We start from the raw sequence: 19,383 nt of genomic DNA, 5'->3' as shown, positions 1-19,383 counted from the left end.
ATATTTCTCTAGTGGGGAGAAACTCAAGAAGGTGAAGGCCCGGAGGGGACACCTGGGCTCACATGAGTAGGTGAGAGACACCTGAAAGAAAGGGACATCCAAACGGAGACTTGAAGAAGGAGCAAGAATTAGCTGGACAGAGAGGAGAGGAAGGAGTTCCAGCAACAGCATGGGCTGTGACCCAGAGGCAAGAGAGAACCTGGCAGCTTTGACTCAAGGTGGCAGAGAGAAGGGAGAGAGGCAGCAGATGAGCCGAGGAAGAGGGAGCCAGAGCAAAGGAAAGCAGGCTCCACCACTGAACTTCTGGGATTCTGAACCCATCTGCCACTTCTTCCCCTGTGACTTTGGGCAAATCTCTTAACTTCTCTTAACCTCAGCTTCCTCACCCCTAAAATGAGGAGGATGATGGTTTCTGAGCTGTCATGAGGATCTTAGGTGATTATTCCCTTACAAGTTCTCCGTGCTGGGCGTGGTTTGGGTTCAGGACATTTTGGCCATTGCTGTTAGAAAAACTGCAATAGTCCCATGGAAAGTTAGAGAAATAGGTGAAGCATTTGGAATGAGACGGCTATGAGATCAGCAATAACTAGCACTTAGTGTCTCGCTCTCTCTCCTAATTCTGTTCTCTTGTACTTCCCAGAACTTGTTACCTGACGTGTTATATATTTGTTTGCCCAAGAGGAGAGGGACCTTCGTTTGTTCACTCCTGCATCCCTGGTACCTAGAACAGTGCCTGGCACATAATGGGTACTGACAAAGACTTTCTTCTTGACCAGACCTGAATCAGCTCATGAGCCTGAAATCGGAGGCCAAACGAGTCCAGGACTCATGCTGCCTGCAATATTCAGCCAATGGAGATTGGCACAGGAGGTGGGGAGTAGAATAAGCATCGTCAGAGCACCGGTGGTCTGAGAAGGCAGCAGGTTAACACCTCCAAAACCTGACTTAACATTCTCAGACCGGCTTGGGCATTCCTCCAGAGTCTATGTGATGGTTATGGGGGTCTGCATGGAGCCTTCCCTCTGGCCATGTGATTCTGTGGAGGAGTCCGCAACCCAGGGAAATGAATGGATTAGCCTGAAAGGAATGCTAGACCATAGAGATGTGATCAATAAGCCGAAGGGTATTCATCCTAAATTTCAGGGTAATTTTCTAAAACAGGGAACTGGGTGGGACAGGGGACCTTCCGAGCTCACGCCACAAGGCGTTGATCTATTGTTAAGCTATAGGTAGGTCAAGAAAAGGTGAGGCCTGGGACTCAGAGAAGCCTCTACTGTGGGGGAACCAACCAGGCCCTGCTTCAAGCCCACTGCTCAACCGTACCTGACCCTGGGCTTCCATCTCCATCCTTGTAGAGTCCAGTTTTAACAAGAATCCTTATAATTCAGTTTAGCAAAAATCCCTCATCCTTGGTATCTGCTTAACCTCCATATTTAAACAAATTCCTCATTCTCCACCCTTACTAGCTTATCACCCTGGTCTGCCTTCAGCCAGAATCCTGCTAGCCTTGATGTTCCTCTTAGTCATTTTTTTATCCACTGTCTCCACCCTGCTCCTTGGCTATAAATCTCCATTTGTCCTTGTCGTATTTGGAGTTGAGCCTGATTTCTCCCCTACTGCAAAACCCATGCTGCTGCACTAGTCTCTCTTGAATAAAGTCTTCTTTACCATCTTTAACAAGGATTATAAATATTTTTTCATTTAACAGTGCTCAGTGTGAGTTATTGAGTCAATGGATATAGAAGTATATTGATATATGCCTGTTGAAAGATGATATGGCTAGATGTTGGCTAAAAGAATATGGTCAGCTAGAGACAGACACTGGTAAACGAGTCAATGATCAATACAGATGAATAGAAACAGAGTGAACACATAGGAATATGCAAAGAAACACATAGAGATGATGAATTGTAGGTTTGTGAGTGACGTGCGATGCCTCCGTACACATAATAATTCAGATCAATGGTTCTGAACCTGGAGTGTGCAAAATCACCTGGACGCTTTTCAAAACTTTACCTGCCTGGGCCCCATTTGCACTGAAAAAACCAGGGCTGGAAGTGGGACCAGGGTGAACAAACTCCCAGGAGATTCCAGGCTCACCCTGCACAGACAGGCTGGGTAGGTGATGAGGAACTTGGGTAAGTGTAGGGAGATAAACGAAGCCAAGCATCCAGGGAACAAACACCGGGAGGAAAGGGTACCAGTGCAAGACCAGAGCTCTCTATTAGGTTAAAAGACTAGGAGTAGAGGTCAGGAACAAGGACAGGCGGAGACAGTTAATAAACCTCTTTCCAAGCCCCATGGGAGGGGGAATGTACATGCAGGCCATCCCCTTGCCTGTCTGGGGCTGTGAGGAGCTGGGTTCACGGTCAGCGCATGTCCATTATCCGAGGGTATCACTTCCTCCTCCTGGTCAGAACCGAAGCCGCCCCTCCTTTCTTCCCTTCCTCACTGTAACCGCTCCACACGTCCTCCACCAACTTTGGGGACCCACAAGACTTCCTGGAGACAAACAAGCCAACTCTTCCCAAGCGGTGGAAGAACAAGACTCCCAGCTGAACAGGCGTCTCCTGGTTCAGTTGTCCTTTGTGTCACCATGCTCAGGGGCAGAAGAAGAGGGGAGCGGGAGAGGTCAAGGTGGTGGTGGTGGGCGGTGCAAAGAGACCCAGGTCAAAAGAGGCCGAGAAGCAGGGAGATAGAGGGCCTAGCAAACGAGGGGTGTGAGAATGGACAAAGGGAGCTGGAGAGGCACTAATGGGCGAGGGGCGAGAAGACGAGGCCGCGAGACCGGCCGGCCAGGCGGCGGGCGGCGCCGTAGGGGGCGGCAGCGAGCAGCATCAGCTCGGGCCCTCCGCCCCGCCCCGCCCCGCCCCGCTCCGAGGCTCCTCCCCTCGCGCCCGGCGCCCCGCCCTGCGCGCTCGCGCCAGCTCCGCGGTGGCTGCGGTGGCGGCGGCGGTGGCGGTGGCAGGCGGGAGGGCGCACTGAGGGCGGGCGCACCGGCAGCAGGTGGGCGGGGTACGGGCAGACGGCGGCGGGCGGGGGGCGCCAGGCGTGGCTGGGGCCGGGCGCGGCCGGCCGTGCGGCGCGCCATGGACTTCAACATGAAGAAGCTGGCGTCGGACGCGGGCATCTTCTTCACCCGGGCGGTGCAGGTGAGGCCGAGCGCCCTGGGCCCCGCGCGGCCGGCTTCTGGGGCCCGGATGTGGGACGGGACGGTGGCACCCCTGCAGCAGACCCCGGGACGCCAGGAGAAGCCCTTCCAGGCTGCCGCCCGGTTCTCCCTTTCGCGGACGTCCCAGCCCTCCACATCCCCTGCTCCTGCGCTGCCCAGGAGGCAGAGCCCCGGGCGGCCGGCCAAGCCGCACCCTCGGCGTGGCCCGGTGCTGGGGACCGAGCCGGGCCTCTGCCCTGTTGCTTGCGGTGGAGCTATTAGTGTCCACCATTTTGACCGGCCGGGTTTACCCAGCTGCCCTGGGGCCCGCTCAGGGACCCGGTGGGAACTCTGCTGAGGAGCGGAGAGGGCACCAAGCGGGGCCTGCCTCCCTGCCCTTGTGCAGCAGTGACTCTGGCTCCCGGCAGGCCTTTGGAGGCTGAGTCCCAAGCACAAAGACTCATGCATCCTCCACGACCCCTGCTCTGAGCCTCAGTCTTCGCACCTGTGCAATGGGCTGGTGTACCATGGTTCCCCCCGTGACCCATTTACACGCTTGGGTAGTCAGTCCGGAAGCCAGGAGGGCTGGAGTTATTTCCTTTCTGCTCCCTGGGAGGCTTGTTTCCTCTTATTTGCCCAGGCCTGGGGAATGGGGAAAGGGCTGGCGGCTGGCCCTCCTTGGGCGGCTGTCCAGGCCAGTGATGCTGGATTGGAACAAGTCCTATTCACTTGGAGACAGAGCAAGAAACTGAGGCAGCTGAATGTCATGGTGAAGACCTAGAGTTAGCCGTATGCTCCCTCTTGTGACTCTGGGGAAGGGACTTCGCCTCTCTGGGCCTCAGTTTTTCAATCTGAAATATGGGATTAGCAATCCCTCTCTCCGAGGATGGCTGTGAGGGTTCTGTGGTGCTGTGCGTGTCTGAGCTCACTAAAGGCAAGCTCAGTATTGGAGGTAATGTGGTTGATATTATACTCATGCAGCATGTGACCTTGAGCAAGTCACGTCTCTGCGAGCCTCCATATCTCCCATCAATCGGGTGTCACACCAGTCTGCTCCCGAGGCATTCGGTAGCTGTGCTCTGGGAACAGGTCCTGTGTTTGTCCGTCCTTGCCGTGTTGTTGGTTCTCTGGAGCAGCCCATGTTGCCATGTTTACTAGAAAGCACAGTGTCCGATTGAGGATTTGCTGTTCGGTGTTACCAGCCCTGTGGGTGACCCCAGCCGTAGTGGGAATGCCAAGACCCCGGACTCCCTGGGACAGACCCGGTCCATCTGGAAGGCGGGGAATCCTCCCCAGTGTTGGTATGGCAACCGTACTATCTCGCACATCTGGGAAGAACTTGATCTGGTTTCCTGCTACTGTGGGGCTCCGGCACCTGACCTGGCCAGAGCCTGCAGAGCCTGGGCATGGGGAGGCTTGGGCCCTGTGGTCTTGCTTCGCCCGGCGGGGGCAGGCCCATTGGGTTGCCCATACTGGAGTGGGAGCCAGCGCCCAGGCCCCAGCCTCCAGGGTGGAGGAGGGAGCTGAGAGCTTTATAAATAGAGGTTTTCTCTGGCTGTGCTCACCCACCCCCTACTGCTGCCATCTCGCAGGGAGCAGCCTCAGGCTGCAAGCAGCAGCCTCTGAAGCACTGGGCCGGAATGGGGCAGAGTGGCAGGCCAGAGGAGAGAGGGGCCTGAAATGTGAACTGAGCAGGAGAGGACCCTCCAGTGACCCACCCAAAGCCAGTCTGCCCGATCGTAGTCAGCCAGGAGGGGTGGGGGGCGGGGGTTAGTATCAACGTGTGGGCAGCTCCTCCATATAGGTCCCAGGACATGCTGGGTAAGCCCTCAGACCCTCTGTGTACCGGGGACGCCTTTTAGAGCCTCACCGCACTCCCATCCGGTAGGGAACCAGACCTGGGCCCTGGGAAAGAATCTGGAGGGCAGGACCCTTTTGCATGAGTGATTCTAGGATGGCTTCCTAGTCCCTGAACTGTGCCTCCAAAGTCAGGAGGGGTTTGTGAAGTTGGTCCAGGGTGGGAACAGCCCAGCTAAGGGTATTGAGGCAGGAAAACCTAGGATGCCAGTGGGGGTGGGATGGGCAGTGGAAGTGACGGTACTAATACTATCAGTAGTAATTGCAGTAATACTAATAGGAGAATTAATAATAATACAAGCCAGGGAGGCAATGGCATGGTCATCATCCGAGCCAGGCAGGCAGCAGTGGACATGGGATGGATGCCCAAGACATGGGGAAAGCCTGGTAGGACTTTGAATCTGGGCAGGCGTGGGGTATCAGGGACCGGTGGCCAGGAGGCTCGGGGGGAGGACTGCCATTAACCGTGGTAAGGCAGGGAGAGGCTAAGGCGCGTGTCACCTAAACTGGGGTGACTGGTACCATTGGGGTAAGGAGGTCCTTAGGTAGCTCCTGAGAGCCCAGGAGGGACCTGAGGGAAGCCTTTTATTAATGGTGATGATGACGACACCAGCTAACATTAATCAGACCTACACCGTGTGCTAAGCATATTCTGTCAGATGGATCCTGTTATCCCCATTCTCCAGGTGGGAAACTGAGGACCAGAGGAAAGAGGTACTGTCTCTCTGTGCTTTGGTTTCCTCATCTGGAAAATGGGGCTAATGCCACCACCTCAAAGGGCTGGGTGCTGAGGCCTGTCTAGAGCCTGGCTGCGGGAGGCCTCAGTTTGGGGAAGATGAGGAGGATGAGGAGTGGGGCGAGGTCAGAGGAGGCCCGGAGCAGATGGTCCCGAGTGGGGAGCTGCAGGCTGTCACCTGGGCCCACCCAGCCCTGCAGGGAGAAACCTAAGCCCTGCTGCATAATTGATGGATGCCCAGCAGCCTGACCAGCTGCATGACTATTGGTGGCCGCCTCCCACGCCCTGCAGCCAGACCTGTCCTTGTTCTCTGGATAATTCATCACTGTCAAATAGTGTGGGAAGGGCCTCCAGCCCCCAGCCCACAGTGACCCTTACTCCAGCACCGCCTGCCCCTTGCTCAGCCTCAGTGGCATCATCTGTAAAATGGGAAACCTGGCCTGACCTTCCTTGGAGGGCTGCTGGAGTTATGGATGGGTCATCAGTATAAAGTCCTCAGCATAGGGTTGGGCTACAGAGACAGTCACCCGTATTTGTTGTTATTACTGATCTTATTTCTGCAGTGTTCACCTTTTTGCTGTTTGGTTGTGATCTTGAGTAGGCTGTTTTTTTCTGGCTGGGGAAGGCCTTGGCATCCCTGTTTGGAAAATGGGGACATTTGTCCAAGGGCCCTCCTAGATCAGAGGGGCCAGGACTTGGGCTGGTTTCTGGTTCTTCCGTGGCCCACATGGCTTCGGTCAGCTCTAGTGGGGGGCCATGTGACATCCTGGTTCCTGCCTGGCCTTGGGGTGGAGCTTCTGAGCTTTCTGGGCCCTGGGTGTGCTGAGTTGGCTCCCATGGGTTGGCGGTGTTCCCCGTCCACCATACCAGGTGACCAGAGGCCAGCCATGTGGTCTTCCTCCCACACACTCCTTCCTTCCCAGCTGTCTCTTGTGCCATCAGCTCTTAACAGGAGCAGAGCACCTCACGTGGAACAGCGAGCCCCTGCCAGACCTTGGCCTTCACGTCTTACCCACATCTACCTTATTTCACCCTCACAACCTATGAAGGAGCTACTGTGACTTATTACCCTCATTTTTCAGCTCAGGAAACTGATGCGTTTCCTGCAAAGCCACTTTCCCAGGGTCACAAAGCTCATCAGTAGCAGAACTGAGACTTGAATCAGGGACCATTCACTCCCCTGGCGTCCCCTACTTCCCCCGGGGGCTCCAACCCCCCACTGAGCCTCCAATAATCCCAGAACTTGCTTTGTGTCCCATTTGTTCCCTGAGCACTTTCTACCAAGTATTTTCCTTCAGAGTAAGACTCAGAGGAGCCTTTGCGATGGGTCCCCAAGGGTTACTTATGCCTCTAAGTTGTGAGCCAGATTTTGTACAAATGTGCTTTTTTTGGGGGAAAGGGATCTATAGCTTTCATTGGATTTCCAAAAGAAGCCATGATCCCCAAACTCTGGTTCACAGAGGGGAAACCAAGGCCCGGAGCAGGGCCCTGACTTGATCAGGTTGCCGAGCAGGCTGGAGGCAGCAGTTTCTTGACCTCAGGGCCTGGGTTCCAGCTGTGGGGGAGGGGTGGGTGGGCGGGACAGGGGAGTCCTCCGTTCCACCCTCTGAGCCCGTCCCACATAGTTCACAGAAGAGAAGTTCGGCCAGGCCGAGAAGACCGAGCTTGATGCCCATTTTGAGAACCTTCTGGCCCGGGCGGACAGCACCAAGAATTGGACGGAGAAAATCCTGAGGCAGACGGAGGTGCTGCTGCAGCCTAACCCCAGTGAGTGGACTGGGGCTGCTCCTGGGGTGAGGGCAGGAAGCTGGTGGCGGAGCCTCACAGGTGGGACTGAGCAGTGGGTGAGATTTGGGTTAGACTTTTGGGGCTTAAGGCTGCTATGGGGGGTTCCCAATGAAAGAAAAGAGCAGAGTCAGTGCTGGGCTCTAAGATGCGCTCTCTGGGGCAGTGGAAATGCTAAGTTTTGCAGAGTTAAAGAAATGCCTGGAAACGGAAACACACTTGGGAGAAGAGGCAGGCAAAACGCCAGTGGGGTTAGAGATGGGAGAGGGCTTGCCCGGAGTCACACCGGAGCACGGAGCCAGCAGAAGCAAACTGCAGGGGGGAGCCTGTGGGAACAGAGGGCGTCAGGGTGGAGTTGCGGGTAAGTCAGTCTGTAAGTCCACTGTGTGCAGGGCCAGTGGTGTTCGTATGTGTGTTATGTTCTGTGAAGCCATGTTGTAAAGAGGGAAAAGTGGGGGGCCTTGACTTTGGGCCCGTCACCCCACACTGTGGGACCTGGGGCAGGCATTACCAGTCTCTGAGCCACGACTTCCTCGTCTCTAGAGTGAGGGTTTCCACAGGTTTGAGGGCCAGTTTCACAGGATTGAAGTGGGCATCCGTGAGAGAACATTCTGGAAGTCACCAGGCTCAGCGATGTTGTGGGCAGGCCCTCGTCTGGGAGTGTTTCTATCACTATGGGTTTTATCCTTGGGTTGGACCAAAGAGCCTTGTGACTTGGCTTCTGTCTGCCCCGCAGGTGCCCGAGTAGAAGAGTTCCTGTATGAGAAGCTGGACAGGAAGGTACCTTCGCGAGTTACCAACGGGGAGCTGCTGGCTCAGTATATGGCAGAAGCGGCCAGTGAGCTGGGGCCCACCACTCCCTACGGTGAGCCAGGCCCCCAGGCCCTCGGAGCCCGCATGGGGCCCGACAGCCGGTGTGGTTCATGGTCTCTTGCTCTCTTATTTTCCTCTCTCTGCCTCCCTTCCTTCCTTTGTCTTTTTAATTACACATATAATACCTGAATTCATTCTAATTGTAAAAACCTCAAACAGTGGAGATGAAAACAGTAAAAAAAATGGAGGTCTCTCTTAATCGGTTTTGGTTTGTGTGCATTTTTTAATGGGATCGCAGTGTGTGTCTGTTCTGTTACTTGATTGTTAAACTTGGCATTGCATTTTAGATATGTGTTCACAGGAGCTCTTACAGAGCCAGCGCAGTCTTTATTTTTGTAATTCTTAAAAAGGTTTGAGGTACAATTTATAAGCCGTAAAGTGCACCTGTTTTAAATGTGCAATTCAGTGATGTTTAGTACATTTACAGTTGCACAAACATCCCCTCAATCCAATTTAAGGAACATTTCTATCACCCACCAAAAATCCCTTGTGTCTACTTATAGTCAGTCTCTATTCCCATCCCCAGCCGACCACTAATGTGCTCTGTGGTCCTATACATTTGCCTGGTCTCAATGTTTCATATAAAGAGAATCGCAAAATATATTGTGGGGTTTTTCTTTGTTTGTTTTTTGTTTTGGTTTTTTGTAGTTTCAGGTAAATATATTGTTTTTTTTGTATCTGGGTTCTTTCACCTAGCATAATCTTTGAGGTTCACTCCTGTTGTAGCGTGTCTCTTAGGGTTTCATTCCTTTTTTATTGCTGAATAGCATTTCATTGCACGGATATACCACATTTCCTTTATCCGTTCACCATTTGATAGGCATTGGGGTTGTTTCCCTATAAATATTTGCACACGAGCCTTTGTGAGGACACATTTTCACTTCTCCTGGGTATATACCTAGAAGTGGAAATGCTGGGTCATGTGGTAAATTTGTTTCACTTGTTAAGAAATCACCAAATTCTTTTTCAAAGTGGCTGTGTGATTTTTACATTCCCACCAGTTAAGACTTAACAATGTCTTTAAGTCCAAAGTGCCTCTCATAGATAGCATCCGGTTGGATCTTTTTAAAAAATCCACTCTGACGATATTTGCCTTTTGATTGGAGTATTTGATCCTTTTACATTTAATGTAATTGTTGGTGTGGTTGGATTTACATATGCCATTTTGTTACTGTTTTCTCTGTGTCTCAGGTCGTTTTTGTTCATCTGTTCCTCCTTTACTGCCTTCTTTTGTGTTAAATAGATATTTTCTAATGTAATATTTTAATTTTTGTTACTTTTTTACGTTAAATTTTTTTTCTTAATAGTTTCACAGCATGAATTACAATGCGCATTTTATCTTATCACTATCTATTTAAGAGTAATACTAACTTGACTCGAGTAAAATATAGAAATTGTTCCAATATACTCCATTTCCTCCCTTGTCCTTTTTGCGGTTATTATCATACATATTCTATCTTTATATCTTGTAAAGTCAACAGTACAGTTTTATAATTATTGTGTTATGTCTTCTAAATCAGTTAAGAAAAGAGAAAAAAATGATACTGTCTTTTATAGTTGCCTATATAATTACCTTTACTGGTGCTCCTTTTTCTTTATACGGATTCAAGTTACCCTCTGGTGTCATTTCCTTTGATCCTGAGGTCCACGGCAGGTCTGCTAACAATGAATTCTTTCAGTCCTGTTTATCTGGGAGTGTATTTTGCATTCACTTTTAGGACAGTTTTGCTGTATGTAGAATCTTGGATGAGAGTTTTTTCCTTTCATCGCTCTGAATATATCATCTCGGTGCTGTCTGGCCTCCACTGTTTCCGATGAGAAGTCCTTTGTTAATCTTAGTGTGGCTTTCGTATGTGATGAATCACTCTTCTCTCGCTTCTTTCGAGACTTTTTGTATTTCAACATTTTGGCTAAGATGTCTTAGTGGTGGATCTCTCTGTGTTTATCCTGTTTTGGACTTGCTGAATTTCTTGGATATGTAGATTCATGTTTTTCATGAAATTCAGCTCATTTTTGGCTATTACTTCTTCAAATATTTTTTTCTGCCCCCTTTCATTTCTCTTCCGGGACTCCTATTACTCACTCATATGTTGGTTTGCTTGATGGTATCCGTGCACGTCTCTGAGGCTCTGTCATTCTTCTTTCTGTTCTTCAGATTAGAGCATCTCTATTGATCTTTCTTCAGAGTTGCTGATTTTTTCCTCCTGCCAGCTCAAACTGTCTTTGAGCCCTTCTAGTGAATTTGCCATAGCAATCATTGTACTTTTCAACTCCAGAATTTTCATTTCCTTTTGTAAATTTTATCTCTTTATTGATTTTTTTATTTGATGAGTCATTTGTTATATTTTTCTTTAGTTCTTTTAACATGATTTCTGTTCGTTTTTTTAACACCATATTTGTAATAGCTGCTTGGAAGCCTTTGTCCACCAAGTCTAACATCTGGGCCTCCTTGGAGATAGTGTCTGTTGATTATTATTTTTTCCTGTGTATTGACTGTACATACTTACCTGTTTCTTTGCATGCTTCACAGTACTCTGTTGAATATGCACATTTTAGATAACGTAGTGGCTCTGGAATCTGATCCCCCTGGGGTAGTTATTGCTGTTTGTTTGTTTAGAGACTTGCCTGAGCTCATTGTTTAGAGTCTGTGCCCCTGCACTATGCAGCTGCTGATGTCTCTGCCTTTTTTTTCCTTTTAATTATTCTTTTTATTTTTCAGCCTAGCTTCCTAGAGGTTACTTCTCGGTCAGCCTATGTTAGTGGTCAGTCAGTGAGTGGTCAGAGCTTGTGCTTAACAGTGCACCAAGGAGGCTGTCCTGGTGCACTGTGCGTGGGCTGGGGCACTCATTCAGGGCAGTTTACAAGTCTGCCCGGCGCTCGCTGTGTGAATGTGCAAAGCGTCCTGCTCAGCCAAGGGCGAGTAGACAGCTGGGGTTCTCTCCAGTCTCTCCTGAGCGTGCTACACACATGCAAAGCCTTCCAGACCACCAGAGATTTCTGGAAGTTCACCAAGGCCCGCCATGACTATCTCATCTCCCAGATCTCCTATGAGATTTCTGGCAGGTCTGGTGCTTGTTCCCATCAGCATTCCAACTTCAAGTTAGCTGTGATGTTGGCCTGTCCCAATCACTTGCTACTGAGTTTACTGTTCTTTTCGACAGTGTCCAGGGGTTTTTCTGCGCTTCAGCCCAAAGCAAGTCAGCCCCCTTCCGCAGCGGCCTTGCCAGCCTCAGAGCTTGCCCTGCCTTGTGTGGTAGAGCTACAGAGCTTGAGGAGGTGGGAGCAACCCTGGGCTAAAAAGCCACAGGCTCCCATTGTTTCTGCCAAAGTCTGGTAGTTCTAGAATAAATGCTTCTCAATTTGTTGCTTGCCGCTCGTCAATTTCCGGAGGCCAGAAAGGAGTTGTTTTTGACAGCTCTGTCTGGTTTTATGGTTGCTTTTTGGGGAATGGATTTGTTGAGCTCCTTTCTCTTTTATTGCAAATCTTACCCCCCCCCCGCCCCCAGTCTTTTTAATGGCAGTGTAATGTTCCATTTTTTGAATGTCCCACTATGTATTCGTCAGTCCCCGAGTGATGGATATGTAGGTTGTTCCCCCGTTTTCCAGGCCAGCATTTCTGCACGTAGCATCTTTGCACTGGCCTCTTTAGCACGTCTCTTTCCAAACTCCCCACTACTTCCTGGGGTCAGAGCAGCCTCAGCTTGACCCTTTTCCTCATCTTCAACTCTGTTTTCTCAGGGAAGACCCTGACCAAGGTGGCAGAAGCTGAGAAGCGCCTGGGAGCTGCAGAGCGGGATTTTATCCACACTGCCTCCATCAACTTCCTCACCCCCCTGCGTAACTTCCTGGAAGGGGACTGGAAGACCATCTCGGTGAGGGACCTTGGGCCACTCTGCTTGCTCGTAACCATGGCAGCCCTCTCCTCCCTTGCTGGGAACCCTGCACTCCTGGGGCCTCCACAGACATGGCTCTTGTGAACTGGAGTGGATGACTTTCCTTGTCTGGGCCTCCGTTTCCCTGTCTTGATCAGATGGCTCCATAGACCAGTCCCGCCACAGCCCAGGGTCTCCAAGGGCTCCCCAGGGACTCACTGTTTCCTGTTCTCCACCTGCAGAAGGAGAGGCGGCTCCTCCAAAACCGGCGTCTTGACCTGGATGCCTGCAAAGCACGACTGAAGAAGGCCAAGGCTGCAGAAGCCAAGGCCACGGTAAGCGTCCCTGCTGGCCTCCCACCCCCCAGCTCCGGCTAGAGCCTAGGGGAAGTGGTGAAGGGACCTGGCATGACCTCTCTCCTCTGTCCCTGCCTGGAGAGGCCCGGAGGGGGCACTGGTCTGGGCTGGTCACTTTGGGTCACACCTCTCTGCCCCGACCCCCCGGAACCCTGCAGCCCAGAGCTCTGGGTCCCAGGGTAGACATTTATGGGGCGGGCTGACCAGCAGTGCAACGACCTAGGCACAGGGCACCCCACAGCCTCCCCAGACAGGCACAGTTAGAGTTTCTCGCATGCCCCTGCCCTCCCTCCCTGGACGCTGGGCTCTGTTCCTGGCTCTGCCCGGGCATGGCTTCCCCCTTACTAACTCCCACACCCACTGCTCCAGCGCTGGTCCCAGGGCGCCCTTGCTCAGGTTCCCCTGTGGTGGTGTGGAGAACCCCAGGCTGGACCTCGTGCTCGCTCAAGAGCATGTCTCAGGTAGCCCCATGAGACTGGGCCGTCTCGGCTGCCCCTTCACTCTCAGCTCACTGAGGCTCTTCCGCCTGGATGGGACGCAGTGTGGGACAATTTGAGTGGGGCTAGGCCACGGTTGGCAGAGCGGGCCCGAGGGTGAGCACACTCGTGGCATGCTAGGTTGCTCGGGGGTACAGGAACCCCAGGGCCACCTCACAGCCCGAGGAGAACTCCTCAGGTCCCGGGCAGGCTGGGGAAACCTGGACCTGCCCAGGCTCTCAGCCAAGGAAGGCCCGGCTCAGCCCAGGCTCCCAGCTGCTTGTAAGAGTTCTGGCCCCAAACCCTCCGTGTGCCCCCTCTCACAGGGTGTCCGTGTGGGTCCAGGTTGGAGGCAGGGCTCAGCCACTGGAGTCTTGTGCAGGTTGGGTAGGGTGACCCCTGGCTATTGGGATGACCTTTCTAAGTCACCTGGACAGGCCAGTCTCCCTGCCACTCGGGGCCGGACAGCCTCTCTGGAGTAATTTGGCCAGAACAAGCTTTTCCTCTATCAGCCAGGCCGGTGGAGCCTTTCCTTAGTCACTGGAGTGGCACGACCTTTTCTCCATTGGGTTGGCTCAGACAGCCCCAAACCTCTGGGTTAGGCCCGGACACCCGTTCCAGGGCTACGGCAGCCCGGGGCAATGCCCCAAAGACAGCCCGGCAGGTGGCTCCCTTAGCCCTGCTCCTCTAATACACGCACACGCACACTTGAGGACACCTTCCAGAGGGCAGGCTGTGTGTGTCCATCTGCCTGTCCACCTAGTGTCCCCTCCCGCCGGGGCCAGGGGGGCCTGCTCCCGCTCGCGCTGTGGTCTCACTAACTCTTTGTTTTTGTTCCTTTCTGTTCTGCTTTGGGTAACTTGGCTCAGTGTGAGGGAGATGTGAGTATACCTGTCCCACGTGCTGTGCTGCTTCTGGTTTGCCCGTCTGGCCGGGGGCCTGCAGCGCCAGGCCGGCCCGGGGCACGTCCTCAGGGCATTTTGCAAGCAGCTGGTCTCCCCAACAGAGCCTCTACGATGGGCAGTTTCTGTGTGGGGGGACACACCAGGCATTGAAGCCTGTGAGTCAGCTTTTTGCAAATGTTGAAAGCCTGTCACTGTCCATCCATGCATCCATCTGTCCACCTTCTTTGTGGGGAAGGGGCCTGGTCCTTGCTGCAGGACTGAGAGATGTGGTATGGGGGGCACTGTGGGATGGAGCAAGCTGTGGGGGGGTGGGGTTTGTTTGGAAGCCTGGGTCTAACTGGGGCAGAGGGAGACTAGGGCCCAGGGAGGAGTGGCCCATGACTCCTGGGCCACGGGCTGGATCCAGTCTGTGACCTGTTCAGAGGCAAGTGTGTGATGGCAGGCGCAGGCTGTCTCCTGGTGGCATCTGCTCCCCTGGTCTCCCCAGTGGTCCACCCACTGGCCTTTGTCTCAACTTCCCGGGTCTCTAAGCCCACCTCCTCTCTAGATGGTGGGCGTGGGGAGAAGGGAGTCTGTGACGTATTTGTCTGTAGCCTCCTGTCCCTGGGGCCAGGGGTTCCTGGCATCTCCCTGTGGGAGACTGTGGCGCGGCCTCCTGGCTCCAGCCCAGCCCCGGCCCAGCGTGACCCCTCCCCCCATGAACTCTGTTCCCGCCAGACGGTGCCTGACTTTCAGGAGACTAGACCTCGTAATTACATTCTCTCGGCCAGCGCCTCCGCGGTAAGCGTCCCCACCCCACCTTACCCCTGGCCCCCCCCCACCCCTCCCACTCCGAGGGGCCTGCTACACAGCAAACAGGAGCCAGATATCCCAAGAGGCTCCATCTGCCTGCCTGTCCCCTTGCCCTGTGACCATGTGGCTGGCCTTGCTTCTCCCCGCTAAATGCTGAAGGTGGAGACTGGACCAGCTGCCGCGAGCAGTGTGGTGAAGTCAGGACGGCAGCTATCCAGTGGGCCTGAGAGTCTGCCCGCCCCCTCCACAACCCTGCGCCGCCCCCCAAAGCAGGCACAACTCCCCGGCCCCACTCACCATCCATGACTACCGGCCCTGTGCAGCCCCTGGCAGAGAGAAGGCCTGGGCCTGGCCTGCCACACGTTGACAGACCCCTACAGACAGGTGACAAGGATGGCTGTTCATCCAGCTGCCTTTGTAGCACCTCTGCTCAGTGTCGTGAGAGCGTGAGGAGGCCTTGAGAAGGAGCAGGGGGAGTGGGGGGCCCTGAGGTGGAAGAGCAGCTTGTGCCAAGGCCAGAGGTTTGGCCCAGGGTGTGACCTGAGAAGGACTGAAGCTGAGCGTGGGGCGGGACCCGGGGCAGACTTTGAATGTCTTACCATCTTTTTTTTTTTCCTGCGGCTTTATTGAGATACTTGCCATTTACCGTTTAGTTTGGGAACGAGGCCGATCACATCTATCCCATCATGCCAATCACAACCACTGCTCTGCCTTTTTCTGCCTTTTCTCTGTCCTTCCATCTCCTCCATGGGCGACATCCTCCCACACCCCCCCCCTGGCTCTTCGTCACCTGTCAAGCATGTTGCCGCGTGTATTCGTGTGTCATTCAGTGGCTGGGCCGTCGTCCTCGGGGGCGTCAACCCCAGTTTAGCCCACCGGGCCCCCTCTTGCTGGGTGTCCTACGTCTGGACACATGCAGGTGGCTCCCCTGATAGGATTTCCTAACTGGGACTGCGGTGGACAGCTCTGTCCTCGGGGCTGGCCTCGTCTTGCTTTCCATACTTCAGGTTATCGTCCTTTCCCGCACTGGGCAGGAGAAATGGGTCTCCTCTGTGGTGGCAGGAGGAGGGGGTCTTTCTTCTCCAGGCTCTAGATCACATTTCCTGTCCCCCTTCCTGGGCTGAGTGAAAGGAGAAATCTTCTGGAAGGTGGATACTGGTTTTTTATTTTGCCACTGAACCCGTGTGACTCAGGCACAAGGCTGCGTTTCTCTGCCGAAGGACAGAAAGCTTCAGTGACTGGCCCAGGGTCACACAGCCCTGCCTCCCAGCCCAGCAGCATTAGCCGAGTGTCAGGGTGGGGTGAGGGACCCTCGTCTCCCTTGAGATCCCACGCAGTGCCTGGGGGCTTACACTTCAGGAGAAACCCAAGCAGGACTTACCAGCTGGCTGCCCCCCGCCCTGCATGTGGCATGTTGGACTGGACTGTGACGTCAGAGCCCCTCACACCAGGCCTCGGCCCAGCCTCAGCTTCTGCTGGGGTTGCGGGAGGGAATGGGGAAGGGTATCAGGGGGAAGAACTTGGAGTCTGAGGAGCTGGGGCAGGGCACAGGCTCTGGGGTTCAGCTGGCCTCCCCCGCCTCCTGTCCCCTGCTGACTGGTACCCCCTCCTTCCCCCGCTGACCGGCCCTGTGTGGTCCCCGCAGCTCTGGAATGATGAGGTGGACAAGGTGAGTGGGGCTGGGGGGCTTGGAGAAGAGGCTTGGAGGGGGTGGGGAGCAGAAGACCAGGCATAGCTGCTGCCCCAGGGCTCAGGTGTGTTTCTAGTTCTGGGCCACTGTGCGGGTTGTCACTTCCCCTTTGTGGGGAGATGACCTCCACAGTGGGTCCCCTGGAGGCGACTGGGTTGGATTTTCCCCTGATGCATGGTGATGTCAGAGGGGCCAGTGAATGAGTGTGAAAGCCCATCCCTGAGGGCCTGTGTCTGTGACTGCTGTCATGGAACTGGCACAGGGTTCCAGGCCTGAAGTCAAGGGGGCACATGCCATCTGCCAAGGAGGGGAGGCGGCCACCCCTGGGCGGGCCTCTGGGCACAGGAGAGGCTGATGGGAGGGAAGCTGGGGGCGATGCCCTCACACTCTCACCCCGCCCTTCCCAGTCTGAGCAGGAGCTCCGAGTTGCCCAGACAGAGTTTGACCGGCAGGCAGAGGTGACCCGTCTCCTGCTGGAGGGCATCAGTAGCACGCACGTGAGTCCTGTTCCTCCTCCTGTTGCCCCTCGGGTCCCCACGGACCTCGTCCATAATGAGGCATGCATGAACGCGCAAGCAGGTGGGGAAGGCCTGTGCTCCGTGAGGGGAATTTAGCCTCGGGGGAGCAAGTCCCCAGGGCGGGAACTGCTCTCCTCCCCCAAGGAGCGAGAGGCTGGGCCACAAGCCACTGCAAAGCTGGGCCAGGCTCCGGCCGGGGACGGGCTGGAGGTGGGATGCTTCATCCCGACACCTCCTGTCCCCTCACCACTGGGCCTCCTGCCACAGGTGAACCACCTTCGCTGCCTCCAGGAGTTCGTCGAGTCCCAGACGACGTACTACGCGCAGTGCTACCGCCACATGCTGGACCTGCAGAAACAGCTGGGCAGGTGCCCACTGGGGTCCCCTGGCTCCCAGGCCCCATGAGCAGACCCTCCTCCCCCGGGCAAGAATCTCCTAAGCTCAGAAAGCCCCACAGCACACAGGGCGGGCTAGAGGGCCGCCGACTGAGCCAGGCCTGGCCGGAACCCTCTCGGGATGACAGTGAGGTGGCTGGCCTTGGGGATCTCCGAGCGGTTTCTCGAGTGTGGGGTGGGAGGGAGGCAGGGACGGCCTGGAGCACCTCCCTTTTCCCATTGCTTCACTTTCCCTTTCATGCTGCCAGCTCCCAGGGAGCCATGTAAGTAAGCGGGGTCTCCTCACCTCCGCCGTGGGCCCAGCTGCTGTTCTGGGCGCCAAGTGGCGCTGGATGTGGCTCCCAGCTACTGAGATGTGCCCCCTCTGTGCAGATTTCCAGGCACCTTCGTGGGCACCACAGAGCCCGCTTCCCCGCCCCTCAGCAGCACCTCGCCCACCACCACTGCAGCCACCATGCCTGTGGAGCCCTCTGTGACTGGCCTGGCCCCTCCAGGGGAGACCGCGCTCTGCCTGGAGGAGGTGGCTCCCCCTGCCAGCGGAACCCGTAAGGCCCGGGTCCTTTATGACTACGAGGCAGCTGACAGCAGTGAGCTGGCCCTGCTGGCGGATGAGGTGGGCCTGGGTGCCACAAGGATGGCAGGCAAGGGCGGGCATAGGCGCGCCAGGGAACCGGAACTGGGGACATTGGGCCTGCAGACCCTACACCACTGTCCTCAAGGCTCTGAGGGTCCCTGGGTATGGAGCTGGGAAACGGGAGTGGGGGGTGGGGGTGGGCTGGCTCTTAGGGGCCGCTCTGCCCCTGAGGAAGCCGTCGCTAGTCTGCCATGTCTGTCAGGTGAGGTGATGTGTAGGTGCCCCTGTATCACAGGAGGATCCCAACTCTGTCCCCATTTAGTCCCGGGCCAGTTCTGCCTGCCTGGCCAGGCTGTGACCGCCCTCTCTGCCCTCCTCTTCAGCTCATCACTGTCTACAGCCTGCCTGGCATGGACCCTGACTGGCTCATTGGCGAGAGAGGCAACAAGAAGGGCAGGGTCCCTGTCACCTACTTGGAACTGCTCAGCTAAGCAGGACCCCTCCCAGGCCCCTGCTCTGACCTGGGCAGGAGAGGACGGGCGCAGCCCCGCCATTTGTCTTGTCTGTTGGTGCCCTCGCTGTTCAGGGTGGGGAAACGAACCCCTTCCTGTCCTTGCCCGTCATCAGCTGCGAGGGGCCCCTTCCCCATCCCTGCTTCTGACCTGGTTCTGGAGCCCCCACCCTGCCTGCGTCCCCTGAGCACCCCAGCCCTCCTAGCTCAGGAGCCGGCCGCAGCTGCGGCACCCAGCGCCTCAGCCCATGGGGGCTCAGCGTAGAGGGCCTGAGGAAGCCCTGTGCACCTTTGGCAAGAGCACCTGCCTTTTAGTTGCCAAAAGCAGCGAAGGGGTAAGGGCAGGTGGGTCTGTGGCAGGCCCCGGGGACTGCGTGTTGTCCCCTCTGAACTGGAGTAGAGGGGAGCCTGGCCATAGAGGCAGGGCTGGGCCACAGAGCAGCATCTCCCGGTGCTACCCTTCCCCTCGCGCCCTACAGCTCAAGCCAAGTATGGTGGCTGCGGCCTGCACCTCTTCACACTCACTTTTTAACTGATCTTTTTACTCTGCCTGTCTGCTTGCTTTCTAGCCAGTGACAAATAAACTGTTCTTCGTGTGCATGTTGCCTGGTCTGGAGGGGTCGTGGACCTCACGGGACTGGCCCTGAGGTGTGGGGGGGGGAGACGTCCCTCTGGCAGCGTTCCTCCTCCTGAGTGGGGTGTGTGGTACAAAAATGCTGTCGGCCCCTCCCAGAAGCACTAGGGCAGAGGGAAAGGGAAGTGCTTTAGAGCGCTGTTCACAGCACGCCCTTTCGCCCTTTCTCCCACAGGGCCTGCGCTGCTCAGATGGCAGCGAGCGCAGTTCCTGTACGTGAAGTTGCATAATGGACATTTCATCCCCAAGGAAGGCTTT

At 55.2% G+C, this 19,383-nt stretch overlaps 1 protein-coding gene across 6 annotated transcripts; it reads left to right on the top strand.

Annotated features, from left to right (window-relative positions):
* The first annotated feature begins 2,951 nt into the window (after positions 1–2,951).
* Positions 2,952–19,091, top strand: SH3GLB2 (SH3 domain containing GRB2 like, endophilin B2). Of its 6 annotated transcripts, XM_081065554.1 has the most exons (13): positions 2,996–3,152; positions 7,370–7,511; positions 8,266–8,394; positions 12,141–12,274; positions 12,517–12,609; positions 13,976–13,987; positions 14,729–14,791; positions 16,449–16,472; positions 16,901–16,990; positions 17,279–17,379; positions 17,655–17,669; positions 17,779–18,019; positions 18,364–19,091. In XM_081065554.1, exons 1-13 carry the CDS (start codon positions 3,090–3,092, stop codon positions 18,469–18,471), a joined length of 1,215 nt encoding a protein of 404 aa, XP_080921680.1. In that variant the 5' UTR covers positions 2,996–3,089; the 3' UTR covers positions 18,472–19,091. The 6 variants fall into 6 exon arrangements, with proteins under 6 accessions (XP_080921683.1, XP_080921680.1, XP_080921681.1 ...); XM_081065555.1 differs by lacking the exon at positions 13,976–13,987; XM_081065556.1 differs by lacking the exon at positions 17,655–17,669.
* The last annotated feature ends 292 nt before the right edge of the window (positions 19,092–19,383 follow it).

This window comes from Rhinolophus hipposideros (genome assembly GCF_964194185.1).
Source record: "Rhinolophus hipposideros genome assembly, chromosome: 11".
Taxonomy (NCBI): domain Eukaryota; kingdom Metazoa; phylum Chordata; class Mammalia; order Chiroptera; family Rhinolophidae; genus Rhinolophus; species Rhinolophus hipposideros.
Note: the sequence above shows the minus strand (reverse complement) of the source record. Positions and strands in the feature narration are given on the sequence as shown.

Bases quoted from the DNA above. Each gene is read 5' to 3' on its own strand.
- SH3GLB2 (XM_081065554.1), top strand. From the start codon at position 3,090: ATGGACTTCAACATGAAGAAGCTGGCGTCGGACGCGGGCATCTTCTTC. The intron at 3,153-7,369 runs GTGAGGCCGAGC...CGTCCCACATAG, and splicing joins TCTTCACCCGGGCGGTGCAG to TTCACAGAAGAGAAGTTCGG. The intron at 14,792-16,448 runs GTAAGCGTCCCC...TGGTCCCCGCAG, and splicing joins TCTCGGCCAGCGCCTCCGCG to CTCTGGAATGATGAGGTGGA.